This window comes from Oncorhynchus nerka, linkage group LG18 (genome assembly GCF_034236695.1).
Source record: "Oncorhynchus nerka isolate Pitt River linkage group LG18, Oner_Uvic_2.0, whole genome shotgun sequence".
NCBI classification, from domain to species: domain Eukaryota; kingdom Metazoa; phylum Chordata; class Actinopteri; order Salmoniformes; family Salmonidae; genus Oncorhynchus; species Oncorhynchus nerka.
Window position 1 is genome coordinate 24,995,552 of NC_088413.1, and position 18,338 is coordinate 25,013,889.

Sequence of the window (18,338 nt, forward strand, 5' to 3'; positions counted from 1 at the left end):
TGCTGCACCCACTAATTGGCCACACCTGATCTTAATTAGTGCTTGTTTCCTTTGAAATTGATCTGTTTGAATAGACTTAAAATGAACAGCTTTCTATGAGTCAAAAAACATGGTATGCTTGCTACATCCTAGTGGTGCAGTGGACTAATTCCATGGCTAGACAACAGAGAGATGATGGGTTTGAATCTCACTGACGCCATAAAACAATTAATGGTTTGCATGATTAATGCCGAAGCAAATGAGTTGTGCTTGGAGTTCAAAACAGTTAACCTAAACTAGCAGTGTCATTAAAAGTCTTATTAAAACAGTCTTAGGACATTATTTTATTACCCTATAATTTATGTTCTCAGAATGGTATTAAAACACCCCAGGAAATTTTTCAGGGAACCATAGAAAAACCTCCCTGCAACCTAAAAATGTAAGTTCCCGGAACAGGCAACATTTTCACTTCCATTCTCATAATGTTTAAAAAGCATTCTGTTTTCCCTGTCAGGAAACGTATGGCTTTGTCCCTAGAACCAATGGGAAACCAAAAAAAGTACTTTCGAACAACTTCCAAGGAACCAAATGTGCTAGCTGGGTTGTTTGTTTGTTTAAAATACTTTACCTCTACCCTGTCCCACTGCATATGAGCCAACCTGATTTTTTCGTTTATCCCGGCCATGCCCATTGTGGCATACGTTTCTGTTTGGAGGAAAATGCCAATTTAGGTTTCGTTTTCGTTTCTTGCTGTGTTTCTTTTACAGATATGTCATATGGTCTCGTTCATCGCTTTCAGAACGCACTGACTCCTAGGGCGCAGACTGACAGTCCTGTGTTCCATCAAGATCAGCTGATTATGGATACGTTTAGACGGTGATAATAACACATTTACAATGTTTTCGTGGGGAGAGAACACCCGTGATGGCTTCGGTTTAGTGAAATCGAAGGATTTGGTAAAGGCGAACACGGACGGTTGCGTAAATTTCATACACCTGAAATCTCCAGTTACGCGTCTTTCTGCAGGCAATAAAGTGGTCGCGTTCATCAGAAATAATGGGAAACAAGTGTCCCTCGCTCGGATGCAAGATGACAAAGATGGGAGAAGGATCACAGGAAAACTGAGTAAGCACCTTTTATGTGTTTTTCCCCACCACAAGAGCCCACTTCTTTACTGAACTGCTTAAACAAAATGTTTAAATCGGCAATCAGCAGGTGAAACAATAACAAAGCGCCCCCCCACCCGTTTCTGTATAAAGCTGAGGCATGGGGCTTGAGAAATGTAACCACTCTCAAATTCATAGATAATGCTATTGATGCAAGGACGAACCATCCATGATATCAACATTATAGTTTTAACAATGTTTTGAGACTATACAGTGTTTGTTTACATGTACATTGTTTACGGACATTGGAGTAAAACAAGCTTATATTTTGAGTTCTGATGGGGTATGACAGTTGAACTAAGCTCGAGGCATTTCTAAGTTATATTCTTCAAGAATCAATGGGTACATGTTATTAAAAATTGGATGAAGTAACTGCTAATAGCCCCTTTAAGCTATTTAATACATTTAATTTATATTTCATGTGTGTAGAGGGTGTGGAGTGCAGGGAGAAGATTCTGGCTCTGAGTTGCTGTGATGCACATATTATTTTACTGTCTGAAGAGGGCAGAGTTTTCTGCCTCACCCAATCATCCAATGTTCCCAGGTGGGTGCTTGACAGAAATGACACATCTCTCGGCTTAGGCCGACTCACATTTTAGTGTCTTCTGTCAATTGTAGTAATTGACCATATTGTAATGATTACTTTTGGTTGTCTGTGTTTTCTCAGCCCAGTGGGTAACTTGAATAACGTAATTCAGGTTGCATGTGGAGACAATCATTCCATTGCACTAACCCAAGGTAAACAATCCCATTCTAAATCACTCAGTTTGAGACGGGATATGATAGGAGGTTGTCTGTGCTCTTTGAATGTCCTTTATACCAAATAGTCTCTGTTCCAGGTATATACAGTGGGGAGAACAAGTATTTGATACACTGACGATTTTGCAGGTTTTCCAACTTACAAAGCATGTAGAGGTCTGTAATTTTTATCATAGGTACACTTCAACTGTGAGAGACGGAATCTAAAAATCCAGAAAATCCCATTGTATGATTTTCAGGTAATTAATTTGCATTTTATTGCATGACATAAGTATTTGATCACCTACCAACCAGTAAGAATTCCGGCTCTCACAGACCTGTTTGTTTTTCTTTAAGAAGCCCCCCTGTTCTCCACTCATTATCTGTATTAATTGCACCTGTTTGAACTCGTTACCTGTATAAAAGACACCTGTCCACACACTCAATCAAACAGACTCCAACCTCTCCACAATGGCCAAGACCAGAGAGCTGTGTAAGGACATCAGCGATACAATTGTAGACCTGCACAAGGCTGGGATGGGCTACAGGACAATAGGCAAGCAGCTTGGTGAGAAGGCAACAACTGTTGGCGCCATTATTAGAAAATGGAAGAAGTTCAAGATGACGGTCAATCACCCTCGGTCTGGGGCTCCATGCAAGATCTCACCTTGTGGGGCATCAATGATCATGAGGAAGGTGAGGGATCAGCCCAGAACTACATGGCAGGACCTGGTGAATGACCTGAAGAGAGCTGGGACCACAGTCTCAAAGAAAACCATTAGTAACACACTACGCCATCATGGATTAAAATCCTGCAGCGCACGCAAGGTCCTCCTGCTCAAGCCAGCGCATGTCCAGGCCCGTCTGAAGTTTGCCAATGACCATCTGGAGGATCCAGAGGAGGAATGGGAGAAGGTCATGTGGTCTGATGAGACAAAAATAGAGCTTTTTGGTCTAAACTCCACTCGCCGTGTTTGGAGGAAGAAGAAGGATGAATACAACCCCAAGAACACCATCCCAACCGTGAAGCATGGAGGTGGAAACATCATTCTTTGGGGATGCTTTTCTGGAAAGGGGACAGGACGACTGCACCGTATTGAGGGGAGGATGGATGGGGCCATGTATCGCGAGATCTTGTCGTGGCTGGGTCTTCCAGCATGACAACGACCCGAAACACACAGCCAGGGCAACTAAGGAGTGGCTCCGTAAGAAGCATCTCAAGGTCCTGGAGTGGCCTAGCCAGTCTCCAGACCTGAACCCAATAGAAAATCTTTGGAGGAGCTGGAAGTCCGTATTGCCCAGTGACAGCCCCGAAACCTGAAGGATATGGAGAAGGTCTGTATGAAGGAGTGGGCCAAAATCCCTGCTGCAGTGTGTGCAAACCTGGTCAAGAACTACAGGAAACGTATGGTCTCTGTAATTACAAACAAAGGTTTCTATACCATAATATTAAGTTCTGCTTTTCTGATGTATACAATGTGATTTAATGGATTTTTGTTTTAGATTCTGTCTCTCACAGTTGAAGTGTACCTATGATAAAAATTACAGACCTCTACATGCTTTGTAAGTAGGAAACACTGCCAATTTTTCAGGTTATCAAATACTTGTTCTCCGCACTGTAGATATCAACATGAGAATACTGGAAGAGATGGAGACACTGTACATTTTTTAAAATAAAAAATTAACTGAGGCTTTAATGCTAAAATAGAGATGTTTTATTGGGACATCATCATGCCCAAAAGTTCATAGTGCATAAATAAAAGGTGAAAAAAAAACAATTAATTTGAGAAGGTTCACAATAGACATTTAAAATAAAACTACATTTATCACATACTCTAACAATGCAGCACGTGTCCTGTGAGATTTCCTATGTACAAATATTATTTTACCTTCCATTAGATGGTAAAGTGTTCACGTGGGGCCAGAACTCCAGAGGACAGCTGGGTTTGGGGAAGGGAGAGCCCCGCACCTTGTCTCCCCAGCCACTCAAGTCTCTGTCAGGTATCCCCCTGGCTCAGATCACCGCTGGGGGAGACCACAGCTTCGCCCTGTCCCTCTCTGGAGCCGTGTTCGGCTGGGGCAAGAACGGCGCCGGACAGCTGGGACTGGGGGACACAATAGGTACTGTATACACAAATATTATTAAATTATATCTCTTTCATTAATAGTTGGTATGTTTTAAAGAAAAGGAGTACGTTTGATATGTTTGAAGCAGACAGTATGAGTAGATAATTTAATGTCAAATAGTATACATAGATTTTTTTAAATAGCTTTTTCTTTTTACAATAGTCAAAACAGAAAAAGACAAGCAAAGAAAAAAATGGGTGAAATCTATTTTCTACAGATAGACCTGCTCCAGCTCCTGTTGATTGCCTGAATCTAAAGAAGACCATTGCTGTTTCCTGTGGAGGGGAGCATACTGCTGTTCTGACAAAGGTTCTGACGTTTTTTACACAACAATATTTCCAACTGATACCATGTTTTTTCTCCCAGTACCATTAAGATCTAAAGAATGTTTGGACCAATGATGTCTTGCTGGTTAGCATCACATACAGTAGAAACATTCATATCAACAACAGGAGCCGAACACATCCTCATGATAACTGTGTGAATGGCTTTTGTTCTAGGGAGGTTTAGTGTTCACATTTGGCTCGGGTCGATATGGACAGCTTGGACACAACTCTCTCAGAAATGAACTACGACCTCGACTGGTGGCCGAATTCTGGGGGGCAAAGGTGACCCAGATAGCCTGTGGAAGGTATGTAGTTACTAGATTGATATAAGTCATGTGAATCTCTGTAAAATCATATATAGTCACACAAAGATCAATGGATGTAGCTTGGGGTGTCACTGGGTATATTCTTGGATATATCCATTCTTAGGGATCACAGTTGATTTGTGATTTTTCCTTGACCTACAATCCTGTTTGTCAAATTAGAAACCACACATTGGCGTTTGTGGGCTCCTTCAAAAAGATCTACTCATTTGGGCATGGAGAGCTAGGGCAGCTGGGAAATGGAGTCAAGATGGATCAGTCTGTGCCTCTGCCAGTACACCTACCACAGGGTAGTTAAAACATTCCTTTCCTTTGCATAACGTAACCTAATTAAAATGCAATACAGTACCTAGGCTGAAATGTTGGTCTCTATGAAATTATAAAATAACAGGTTTATAACATCCTAACTGTTTTGGGTAACTTTCAGACCACATTGATGACCAGCAAATTGAACAAACCTTTGCTGGAGGAAACCATTCTTTTGCCTTGTGCAGCTCTACTCAAGTAATGTGTTTACAGTTTAAAGTTTTGTTAGTTTGTTCTGTTTGTCCTTAGTACTTAACATTGTTTTAATACAGTGCATACAATTGTTATTACAGGAATCAGGAAAAGGGTTGAATGACTCCAATCTCGGAAAAGTGACTCAAACATTAGATGATGACATCATTAACAGATGGATCTCGTACTGTGACTCAAAATCATGGAAGACGATACAGGAGTTAGTATGATACAAATAAACCTGATGCCCAGGCTCAATACAAATAAACCTGATGCCCAGGCTCAATACAAATAAACCTGATGCCCAGGCTCAATACAAATAAACCTGATGCCCAGGCTCAATACAAATAAACAACTCATGATGGTTGATAATTGGACAAGGCAACACAAACATACATGACTCAGTGACACAAAACAACTACTGAAAAGATGAAGGTCTCAGGAACTTACATACACTGGACTATAAGAATCTTCACATTTATTTTCAGGGAAATCACAGAAACGTTCTCTTCTGCATCATGTTTAAATGGGAGCTTCCTGGACAAAAGGTAAGAACTCACTGCCTATCCATGAATGTTTTATCACATTATTGAATACTTTTTAGTGTTGCATATTTAATAGTATTTCTTGGTCTTGTTACTCTAGTTGTGACAAACATTATCAAACCTCACTGAAGCGCTCTGGCCTGGACTTGTCATTCGCCCGACTGGCTTTTCAAAAGCTGGCTAAAAAGAATAAAGTGCTAGCTGAGGTATCATTTCATATATTATCTTTATGATTAGATACTTATTTTCAATAGTTCTGTTTGTTGTCCTTGATATTCAATTTGACCAGTCATTGATACTGTAAGCCACGATAAGTCATTTAGTTGTGACCCACAAGCACTCCTGTCATGGTTCTAGGTTGAAGATGTTGTCCAGCGCATTCTCCTTCCCTCCCTGAGTAAGGATCCCATTGGGGTGGAGGGTCTGAGGGTGTACCTCATCATCCCTGAGCTCCTGAGGGTTCTCCTAAAACAACAACGTGGCATAGACATTACTGAGGCCTTCGCTTTTGCCATCCTCAGACTGAACCCAGACAAGCTCCAGGTCCTTGGTAAAGTCACCATCCATCAATATACCTTTTTTTCCATTCTCTTCTCTTGTCTTGACTTCTCTCCTCCCCTCTTCTTCTCTCTTTTTAAGATATAGCAGGTTTTGTGTGCTGTGGCATTAACTAAACTTTTGTCTAATTCCAATAGAGGGCCTATGGTCGACACTTCCCGACACCCCCTTCAGAACTCTGGTGAAAACATTCCACTATGTGTCAGCAGAGTATCTCCGTATGGTGGCAGAGGGCAGTGCTGTTAAAACAACATTTGAAGGGACTGTAAAGGTTATGCAGAGGCTGTATGAGGTATATATCCATTGCCATAATTGGGTGCCTTTCAGAAAGTATTCATACCTCTTGACTTATTCCACATTTTGCTGTGTTACAGACTGAATTCAAAATCAGTTAAATATCCCCCCCCCCCTCCACCATCTACACACAATACCCCATTATGATAAAGTGAAAACATGTTTTTAGAAATGTTTGTAAATTTATTGAAAATTAAATACAGAAAATATTTAATTTACCTAAGTATTCACACCTTGATCAATACTGTGTAGAAGCACCTTTGACAGCGATTACAGCTGTGAGTCTTTCTGGATAAGTCTTTACGAGCTTTCCACACCTGGATTGTGCAACATTTGCCCATTATTCTTTTAAAAATTCTTCAAGCTCTGTCAAATTTGTTGTTCGTCATTGCTAGACAGACATTTTCTGGTCTTGCCATATATTTTCAAGTAGATTTAAGTCAAAACAGTAACTCGCCTCAGGAACATTCACTGTATTCTTGGAAAGCAATTCCAGTGTAGATTTGGCCTTGTGTTTTAGGTTGTTGTCCCTATGAAAGGGGAATTCATCTCCCAGTGTCTGGTGGAAAGCAGACTGAACCAGATTGCCTGTGCTTAGCTCCGTTCCGTTTCTTTTTTTATCCTGAAAAACTCCTCAGTCCTCAATGATTACAAGCATTTCCATAACATAATGCAGCCACCACTGTGCTTGAAAATATGGAGAGTGGTACTCAGTAATGTGTTGTCTTGGATTTGCCCCAAACATAATAGTTTGTATTCAGGACAAAAAGTTAATTCCTTTGCCACATTTTTTTTGCAGTATTACTTTAGTGCCTTGTTGCAAACAGGATACATGTTTTGGTATATTCATATTCTGTACAGGCTTCCATCTTTTCACTCTGTCAATTAGGTTAGTATTGTGGAGTAACTACAATGTTGTTGACCCATCCTCAGTTTTCTCCTATCACAGCCATTAAACTGTAACTGTTTTAGAATCACCATTTGTCTCATGGTGAAATTTCTGAGCGGTTTCCTTCCTCTCCAGCAACTGAGTTGGGAAGGACGCCTGTATCTCTATAGTGACTAGGTGTATTGATACACCATCCAAAGTATAATTAATAACTTCACCATGCTCAAAGAGATATTCATTGTCTGTTTTTTGTGGGGGTTTTTACCCTTCCTTGCGAGGCATTAGAAAACCTCCCTGGTTTTTGTGCTTGAATCTATGTTTGAAATGTACTGCTCGACTGAGGGACCTTACAGATTGGAACAGAAGCCCTGGCATGAGAAATAAATGAGTTAATTGACAATGTCAACGAATATGTCAAAGAATCTATTCTGAATTGAATTAATTGGTGTTGACTTGTATGTGTGGGGTACAGAGACGAGGTAGTCATTCAAAAATCATTACTACACACAGTGAGTCCAGGCAACGTATTATTTGACTTGTTCAGCAAATGTTTACTCCTGAACATAACAAAGGGGTTGAATAGTTATTGACTCAAGACATTTCAGCTTTAAATGTTTCATTAATTTGTAAAAATTCTCTAAAACACAAGTCTGCTTTGACATATGGGGTATTGTATTTTGGCCAGTGACCCAAAAAATCTACATTTTATCCATTTGAAATTCAGGCTGTAACACGACAAAATGTGAAAAAAGTCAAGGGGTGTGAATACTTTCTGAAGGCGCTGTATATGTATGTATGGAGAAAAAAAAGTGCAATTTTGTATGCTCCCTTAACCTCTGTTTTGTTCAGGTCAATTGCAACAGACGCATCAAAATTGCAGCAAGCAATTTCCACATCAACAGAGCCAATCGTATGCTTCAGAATGTGAGTAGCCTATCTCATAAAATGACTGCAGGTTGGTATCAAAATGGGTAATTATGTTAATGATGTCACTGAAATCTACAAAGAGTGGAAAATGATTTAGTCATTTCTAATCCTCTTTAGATGCTCAACACACTTGTAAATTATGACTACCTAAATGTTCCCGAGGTAAGCCATGAAAGTCAACACCAATCAATTCAATTCAGAATAGATTATTTGAAATATTTATTGACATTGTTGATTAACTCATTTCTTTCTTATGCCAGGACTTCTTTTATTCATTTCACCGGCAATCTTGCATCTTCAACACAGAGGCTAAATGTATAGTTTATCAACTGGAACTCAATTACAGCGTAAGTTGTTTCCAAATGTGGTGTTTATTTAAAAAAGGTACCACATTCATTTACTACACTGTTATCAGATTTGAAAAATGAAGGCTAAATGTTGCCATATCTCAAATGTGTTCCTTTTTTTAGTTTGCCAACCATGGACCTTTAGCCTTTTGCGTCACTACAATACATGTGAGGAGAGAGAGAGCCCTGGAAGATGCTTTCCAGCACCTTCGACAAAGTGGGCACGACTTCACAATGCCTTTGAAGGTTGGTGTTAGCTAGGTTTTATAGGTTTTTGTGTGTAAAATGTTCATTTTGACTTTGTAGCTATAAATAAGAACTGAACTGAGAAAAGAGTAGTGATTAAACAAGTAATACAAACACCAGGACTTTGTACTTATTTTAACATCTACCTCTGTATTAGGCAAAGTATTTTCATTTCCTAATCCTTATTTAGGAGTAAATAGCGTATTTTTTTGTCTCCAGGTGAAGTTTCAAGCAGAGGATGGTATGGATGAAGGTGGTGTTTCACTGGATTTCTTCAGCCTCCTGGGGAGGGAACTTCTCACAATGGAACCAAAGACACTGGAGGTTTACGAGGACTCTGGACTTGCGTGGTTCACAACATCTGTACGTTCCATATTCATTTACAAATTGTTCCCAGATTTAACTCAATCTTTCCGCCACAATGTTTTTGTTTTATTTACTAACTTAGAAATATAAATGATTAGAAATGTATATTATCAATGAGAATTATATTATACTGTTAAATATGGAAAATTCTGATTAGATTATGGCATTCTGTTTTTTTCAATCCATAGGGCGGCGGTATTACTGATGAATTCTACTTACTTGGGCTGCTCTGTGGGAAGGCACTGTATAATCAGTGTGTTCTGAACCTCTGCTTCCCTCTGGCTCTCTTCAAGAAGCTTCTGGGTCTGACTACAACATTGGATGACCTTAAAGAGCTGTCTCCAACTGAAGCACGGTACAATTATTCTGCTGAAAAAGCTATACAGGTTACTGCCAAAATAAAGGAAACACCAAAATAAAGTGTCTTATAGTTCCAATGCAACCATTTAAAAAAATCTCACTATCAAATCACATCAGGGTAACAATTAAGCACCGTACTGTGATTGTTTTCAATTAAAATGGTCAAAAAGAGAGAGACAAATGCTTCTTAGCAGAGGACAATTTCTCAAGCAAGAATTTTGCAAGTACTGTCTGAGAGTGGTCTGAGTGAAAATGTGCTGTTATTGGCAGAGAGGTTTGGAACACTCTTTCTTATTGGACTATTAACTAATTTACTTACTTCATGGTGATGTCTGATCATCTGATGGAGTTTTGGAAGGCCAAAACTCAGTCCCCACAACTTACACTAAACGTGAATTAAGATCATGTGGAAATATATATAAAAACAAAGGAAAATCATGTTTTTCCTGCACAGGGCCTTTAATGGGGCTTTGAGTCACCACGAACCACCAAAACAGCTTCAGTGCACCTTGGCATAGATTCTACAAGTATCTGGAACTCTATTGGAGTGATGCGACACCATTCTTCCACGAGACATTCCATAATTTGGTGTTTTGTTGATGGTGGAGGAAAATGCTGTCTGTCGCCGCTCCAGAATCTCCCATAAGTCTTCAATTGGGTTGAGATCTGGTTTACTGAGACACACACACATACTTTAACTTAAGAAGGATCCGCCCCTTTATTAACATTTTCGCCTAAAATGACATGCCCAAATCTAACTGCCTGTAGCTCAGGACCTGACGCAAGGATATGCATTTTCTTGATACCATTTGAAGGGAAACACTTTGAAGTGTGTGGAAATGTGAAATTAATGTAGGATAATATAACACATTAGATCTGGTTAAAGATAATAGAAAGAAAAAAACATAAATTATTTTGTATTTTTTCGTACCATCTTTGAAACGCAAGAGAAAGGCTATAATGTATTATTCCAGCCCAAGCCCAATTTAGATTTGGGCCACTAGATGGCAGCAGGATATGTGCAACGGTTTAAACTGATCCAATAAACCATTGCATTTATGTTCAAGATGTTGTATCAAGACTGCCAAATGTGCCTAATTGGTTTATTAATACATTTTCAAGTTCATAACTGTGCACTCTCCTTAAACAATAGCATGGTATTCTTTCTCTGTAATAGCTACTGTGAATTGGACAAGATTAACAAGAATTTAAACTTTGCCAATATCAGATATTTTTTTTATATATTTTTTAATTTCACCTTTATTTAACCAGGTAGGCAAGTTGAGAACAAGTTCTCATTTACAATTGCGACCTGGCCAAGATAAAGCAAAGCAGTTCGACAGATACAACGACACAGAGTTACACATGGAGTAAAACAAACATACAGTCAATAACACAGTATAAACAAGTCTATATAAATGAAGTGAGATAAGGGAAGTAAAGGCCATGGTGGCAAAGTAAATACAATATAGCAAGTAAAACACTGGAATGGTAGATTTGCAGTGGAAGAATGTGCAATGTAGAAATAAAAAATAATGGGGTGCAAAGGAGCTAAATAAATAAAATACATATAGTAGGGAAAGAGGTAGTTTGTCTATCTATGTCCTGGGAAATGTTCTTGTTACGTACAACCTCATGCTAATCACATTAGTGTACATTAGCTCAACCATCCTGAGGTCGGGACACCGATCCTGTAGAGGTTTAAACACCCTATACTCCTTTGACACCCCTCTTTCAATGTCACTGAGATCTCTTCTCCTAGCCATGGTAGCCAAAATAATGGACAACTGGGCATTTTATACATGACCCTCAGCATGATGGGATGTTAATTACTTAGTTAACTCAAGAACCACACATGTGAAAGCACTTGCTTTCAATATACTTTGTATCCCTCATTTACTCAAGTGTTTCCATTATTTTGGCAGTTCCAGTTGCAGTCGGAAGTTTACATACACTTAGGTTGGAGTCATTAAAACTTGTTTTTCAACCACTCCACAATTTTTTTGTTAACAAACTTTAGTTTTGGCAAGTCGGTTAGGACATCTACTTTGTGCATGACAACAAGTCATTTTTCCAACAATTGTTTACTGACAGATTATTTCACTTATAATTCACTGTATCACAATTCCAGTGGGTCAGAAATGTACATACACTAAGTTGACTGTGCCTTTTAAACAGCTTTGAAAATTCCAGAAAATTATGTCATGGCTTTAAAAGCTTCTCATAAGCTAATTCACATCATTTGAGTCAATTGGAGGTGTATCTGTGGATGTATTTCAAGGCCTACCGTCACACTCAGTGCCTCTTTGCTTGACATCATGGGAAAATCAAAAGAAAACAGCCAAGACCTCATAAAAAAATTGTAGACCTCCATAAGTCTGGTTCATCCTTGGGAGGACTGAAGGTACCACGTTCATCTGTACAAACAATAGTATGCAAGTATAGAAACCATGGGACCACGCAGCCGTCATACCGCTCAGGAAGGAGACGCGTTCTGTCTCCTAGAGATGAACGTACTTTGGTGTGAAAAGTGCAAATCAATCCCAGAACATCAGTAAAGGACCTTATGAAGATGCTGGAGGAAACGGGTGCAAATGATCTTTTTCCACAGTAAAACGAGTCCTATATTGACATAACCTGAAAGGCCGCTCAGCAAGGAAGAAGCCACTGCTCCAAAACCGGCATAAAAAAACAGACTACGGTTTGCAACTGCACATGGGGACAAAGATCGTACTTTTTGGAGAAATGTCCTCTGATCTGATGAAACAAAATATAACTGTTTGGTCATAATGACCATCATTATGTTTGGAGGAAAAAGGGGGAGGCTTGCAAGCCGAAGAACACCATCCCAATCGTGGAGTACGGGGGTGGCAGCATCCTGTTGTGGGGGTGCTTTGCTGCAGGAGGGACTGGTGCACTTCACAAAATAGATGGCATCATGAGGCAGGGAAATTGTGTGGATATATTGAAGCAACATCTCAAGACATCAGTCAGGAAGTTAAAAGCTTGGTCGCAAATGGGTCTTCCAAATGGATAATGACCCCAAGCATACTTCAAAAGATGTGGCAAAATGGCTTAAGGACAACAAAGTCCAGGTATTGGAGTGGCCATCACAAAGCCCTGACCTCAATCGCATAGAAAATTTGTGGGCAGAACTGAAAAAGCTTGTGCGAGCATGGAGGCCTACAAACCTGACTCAGTTACACTAGCTCTGTCAGGAGGAATGGGCCAAAATTCACCAAACTTATTATGGGAAGCTTGTGGAATTCTACCCGAAACGTTTGACCCAAGTCAAAATAAAGTGGTGATCCTAACTGACCTAAGACAGGGAATTTTTACTCAGATTAAATGCTAGGAATTGTGAAACTGAGTTTAAATCTATTTGGCTAAGGTGTATATAAACTTCCGACTTCAACTGTACCTGTATATGTTCATGTCTTCAACCGCTGGCTGTTGATTTAAAGAATCCATACTACTGTATCTAAAAACATTTCAGGATAATGTTTTTCAATACCCCAGCAAAGTTAAGGTTTTGTCTCCTTCAAGTTGGTGGTTCCTCAGTTGCCACTAGTTTGGGTGTTATAAAGCACTTCATTTTAACAGTGTAGTTTTTTTAGATACTATTATATATCTGCTCAAATCACATTTGATCATTTGTTTGTTTAAAATTAGTGGCTTGCAGTATGTGTTGGATGAAGATGAGGAGTCTGTTGAAGCAATGGATTTGGTTTTCATGGTAAGAGAGAATTGATACCTTTAGCTGTTTTTGGTAGCCTACACAGGTAACCCCAGCTGATGCTGAAATAATCTTTATTGTCTTTCTAAGTACAAAGGGCAAGAACTGATACCAAATGGAGAGGAGGTCCCAGTTACCATGGTCAACAGGTATATTTGATGACAGTTATCTTATCAACATATAAATCTTATGAATCTCTTGAACTAACAAAATGATTCCACAGGAAGTGTTCTGAACTGATAAATAAACATTGGTCTGCCATATATCATTCACAGGAAGAAATATGTTGACTTGTACGTTGACATGAAGCTCAACAAGTCAGTGCAGAGACAGTTTGCAGTCTTTGAGAGAGGCTTCCACAAAGGCTGCCCTATACAGGCATGGAGGATGTTTCTACCTGAGGAGCTGATGACACTTCTACAAGGAGATGACAACTACGAGTGGGACAAGTTGAGAGAGGTAAAGTTCAACCTGCTTGGATATGTCATAAAAGTACATAAGCAATATAATATGGAAGTTCATACATGTTTGGTAGCATATATAGCAGCGTTATGCTCCCAGTGGTTAAATCTGGTCCCATCCTGTTTGGGCTATACAGTCTATGGCTATAATACAGTGGCATGGTCTATTGTACATGCAGTTGTTACATTATGTTTTTCTCTGCAATAACAGAATGCCAAGTATCAAGGATATAGGCCCACAGATGACATCATCCAGAACTTCTGGAGGGTTTTCACAGAGTTCTCAGAGGAGGAGAAGAAGAAGTTCTTAAGTGAGTTAACAGACAGTTAATTAAACTTAAATATGTAAATAATTGTATAGCTCCAGAAATGCTTGGTCAGTGGATAATTATTATCCTCTTAATTTCTAACTTCTAGCTTTTCTGACCGGAACGGACAGACTGCCCAGAGGACGAAGTCTCTCCAAACTGCAGATGCAAATCACGTCTTTGGGCAGCACTGACGCTGATGAATATTATCCGAAAGCACAAACCTGCTCTGTGACATTATGCCTCCCTAACTACAGCAGTATCGACACACTACAGGAGAAGCTTCTCCATGCTATCACCCACTGTGATGTGTTTGGAGATGCTTGAAATTGTTAAACTGGGAAGCATGTAGCATTTAAAAAATATATTTTATCCTCACCAGTCATTATTATTATTATTTTCATGTTTTAAGTCAATGAAACACATTCAGAGCTAACAACTGAACATCTTCAAACATATTAAGTAGTCTTAAATATAGTTTTCCTATTTAAATTACTTCAGTATTGCACAATGTGGACCAATATAAATATGTATTTCTTGACATGTTCTACTCATGTTTCCTTCATGCACTGGGATAACTGGATACTTGGAGACCTCTGCTGTTTGAATATCTAAACGACGTGCTGTCTTTGTTAATAAAAATGTTTAACTGCGAATGAGTACCATAGTAAAAAGAGCCACTGTTAATAAAGATTTGTTGTGGAAGTTCTAGTGCAATACTGTTTTTTTAGGAAGTTATGCAAGTACATCGCATGATTCGGCTAGATTTTGCATACCAGTCATACCAGTCATGCCCGCCACTAGATTCAATACCCACAAAGTCATAAACCCCGCCCTTTTCTGAAATGTCTCTTCATAAAATGTGATGTAACACCTTACCCTAACAGCACTGATAAACGTATGCCTAACGGAGTCTTAAATGAAGACCAAACTGCATTTTTTTGGGGCCAATTTTATGGCTGTGGAATCTGACTTTGTGGTTATAGAAGTATAAACCCAAAGTCACATGTTGAGTGACGAAGAGCATCAACCTACATCACAACTTCCTTGTTATTGTCGAAACGCCCAGCTAGTGGAATTCAGGAATGCATCTCTACAGGTAAAACACATGCTATTTTTTGCTTTAAATCACGTAGCTACGTTTTGTGCAATTGATTACATTTCTATATTTGAACGTTGAAGAGTCTGTGAAATGCAGATAGATTCACTAGATTGGCTAAATATGGCAAGCTTGCTAGTATTCTGCGAAATGGACGCATTTGTAAATCTCGTTAAGCCCTACCCGTTAGCTGTCGTTTTTATCCGTATAGCTAGTTACCGACCGCTAGCGAATACGATAGAGTTGACACGATTGACTAGCTACTGTAACTATTTTAAATAGTTATAGGCTATAGCTAACTATATACAGTAGCTATAGAGCCATATGGTGGTCACGTCCAGACGATATTGGATGTACGCATAGAGCAATAGTTGGAATCTTACGTCAGCCAAAGTACATCCATCTGCTAGCGCAAACTCGGAATCATCCCTTGCATATTCATTCATTGTCAATTGTAACCCTCTTTCTGTCGTAACCATCACAACAACTATCATCATCCATAAGGCCTATATCTAGCAATAAGCCACATAGGTAACTATGACACTTGCAGAATGAATGATGTGTATTGTCTGAGCATGACAGATTGTAAACTGAAAGTGCCACTTGACTTCTAAGGAAAGGAGGGGCCCATGTCTCCATGTTTACTCCCAAGAGGGCACCGAACCTTTAGAGCAGTTTCTCTCTGCCTTCACCTTGGCTAACTCTGTCCATAGCACGCACGTTGGGAGTGGATTGCGTTAAGGCAGGACAGTTTGATGCTGCTTAAACAGGGATTACAGAGGCACTGGGTTTATTTAAACAAGCTGGGGGTGCTTCCACCTTATCTTTTCACAGCTCACGTCACACACTCACACCCAGGGCCAGGCTCCACCCCCAGCAGAGTGTTTACCCAGCTTCACTTCATTGTAAAACATGATCTAACATATCAGATGATGAGAGCACTGTAAGGGCCAATGATGTGATCTTACTACCATCTGACACCCTACTTCTTCTCCTCCTCTCCCCTGTTTCTCCCTTCCAGACTTGTGATTTACACCAAGGGGAGAAGGCAGGGCCGCCTTCTAGCCTGAAGCTCTCCTCCTTCTTCCCCTCCTGTCTTTCACTCTCTCCTTCCCTCCTTCCCACTCTAAGCCATGATGCTGTGTTGGGGCAGTACTGTGGAGGGCCAGCTGGGTCTCGGCGGAGCGGGGGACCCAGTGTACGAACCCCGGAGCTGCCAGGCGTTCAATGGGCGTGGCCTGAAGGAGGTGGCGTGTGGTGGGCGCCATTCGCTATTCCTGTTGCGTGATGGGAGAGTGTACACGTGCGGCTCTAACCGCTGTGGGCAGCTGGGCCACGACAAGCCGGGGGACTCGCCAGGTAAGCTGCCAGTACCAGCCAATTAGCAATCTGCAGATGTTAGCTAACAAGCTAACCCTGTTTGATGTTTATTTGTGGTACAACCTGTGTTTGTTGATATTGTGGGTGGATTAAAAAAATATACTATACTGAATGCCCAATCTAGTGGGATATTACATCTTATTGTACTTGGCTGCAACTCTAATGTGTAAGCGCAGGGAAATCTGCCAATGAGCAGATTTGTTCTCTACTGTTCTCTACTATAATGAAATGTTATACCTGTGTCACAACATTTGTTTAGACCCCACCTCCTTAATACTACAGTAGCGTTTAATCACTTTTGCAATGCAGACTATATGAATTCATGGTGGATTAGGTTCTATTTACTAAACAGAGGGATAATGCCTGGGAGGAAGGAGGTATGACAATCTTAAAGATCATGTTATTTATGACATTTAGTGTGCGTCCCAATTGGCACCCTATTTCCTATAAAGTGCACTACTTCTACAGTGTAAAAGTAGTGCACTATAAAGGAAATAGGGAGCCATTTGGGATGAATCCTTACTGGTAGCTCACTGGCTCCTAGGCTAAGCCAGGAGAGTTGATAGGTTGGAGAAGCACTATTTCTAGGACTCAGGAGTGTGTTGTCACTCACATGGCTGTTTAATGAGATCTCAGGCACCAATGATCTGCTCTGTTTGCATCATGTGGGGTGGTGTGTGTGTGTGTGTGTGTGTGTGTGTGTGTGTGTGTGTGTGTGTGTGTGTGTGTAAGGGTCATATTTATGTTTAGCCATACAACCATACACTTGACGACTGCTTCTGGAAACTATCACAAAACGTTGATTATTGTTGGAAGCACTCCCTTTGCCACCGGTCATTCTCAGAGCACTATTTAATTTAATAGGCCTATTTATTAACCAGTTGGGCCGATAACACCAGCTTTACCATACGCAAAGGCAACGATACAGTTTTTTTCTCTGTACTGAAAGTGATCAGTCTTAACTTGACTGGTGACATTTTATACTTTTTGGGGAATTATATTAACAGTGGACTGACTAATGGACAAAATAATGAAATATTGTTTTTGAGTGAATTATCCCTTTAAAGCGTCAATCCTTAGTTGAAACAATAACAAAGCAGTCACCCCACCTCTATTTTGGCAAAAATCTGAGGAATGGGCCTGGAGATATTTAAATGCTCTCAAAATTATAGGCAGAGCAATGTATGAAAGGACTGACCACCCAACATATTCAACTTATAGTTTTAAGCATGTTTAGTCTATACAGTGTTTGTTTACATTTACAATGTTTGCAAACATTGGAATAAAACAAGCTAATATTTTGGGATCTGATGAGGGTTGACAGTTGCACAAAGCTCATGACTAATTTATAAGTTATATTTTTCAAGAATCAATGGGTAGGTCTATGTATAATTTACAGTCCAAAATTTAAGTCCAAAAATGGATACAGCAACTGAAGATTGCCCGTTTTTAAGGTTTCAATGTTAAACAGAGCCAATCTGTTATTTTGTAAATAATCCATTATCAAAACAAGAAAAACAAATGTAATCCTTATATTACCAGGTAAATTGACTGAGAACACATTCTCATTTACAGCAACGACTTGGGGAACAGTTACCGGGAGATGAATGAGCCAATTGGAAGCAGGGGATGATTAGGTGGCCATGAAGGTATGAGGGCCAGATT

At 39.8% G+C, this 18,338-nt stretch overlaps 2 protein-coding genes across 4 annotated transcripts in view; both read left to right on the forward strand.

The window, feature by feature from the left end:
- Positions 1-763: 763 nt before the first annotated feature.
- Positions 764-14,899, forward strand: LOC115123257 (probable E3 ubiquitin-protein ligase HERC3). 2 transcript variants are annotated; one of them, XM_065003889.1, is made up of 24 exons: positions 764-1,104; positions 1,575-1,689; positions 1,813-1,883; positions 3,783-4,004; positions 4,228-4,319; positions 4,511-4,641; positions 4,822-4,949; positions 5,087-5,163; positions 5,259-5,377; positions 5,646-5,705; positions 5,803-5,908; positions 6,060-6,252; positions 6,398-6,552; positions 8,293-8,367; positions 8,488-8,532; positions 8,631-8,717; positions 8,841-8,963; positions 9,183-9,326; positions 9,518-9,684; positions 13,362-13,425; positions 13,516-13,574; positions 13,701-13,884; positions 14,098-14,197; positions 14,304-14,899. In XM_065003889.1, exons 1-24 carry the CDS (start codon positions 876-878, stop codon positions 14,519-14,521), a joined length of 2,964 nt encoding a protein of 987 aa, XP_064859961.1. In that variant the 5' UTR covers positions 764-875; the 3' UTR covers positions 14,522-14,899. The 2 variants fall into 2 exon arrangements, with proteins under 2 accessions (XP_064859961.1, XP_064859962.1); XM_065003890.1 differs by lacking the exons at positions 1,575-1,689; positions 1,813-1,883 and having other exon boundaries at positions 765-1,104.
- Positions 14,900-15,050: 151 nt separating this feature from the next.
- The window catches only part of LOC115115501 (probable E3 ubiquitin-protein ligase HERC3), a 38,969-nt gene continuing 35,681 nt past the window's right edge, over positions 15,051-18,338 (forward strand). Inside the window, exons 1-2 of one of the 2 annotated variants that reach the window (XM_065003880.1) lie at positions 15,051-15,293; positions 16,315-16,652. In XM_065003880.1, the coding sequence (XP_064859952.1) occupies positions 16,427-16,652 (226 nt within the window). In that variant the 5' untranslated portion in view covers positions 15,051-15,293; positions 16,315-16,426. Of the gene's footprint in view, positions 15,294-16,314; positions 16,653-18,248; positions 18,323-18,338 lie in introns of those variants that run through there. The other variant, XM_065003881.1, reaches the window with a different exon arrangement.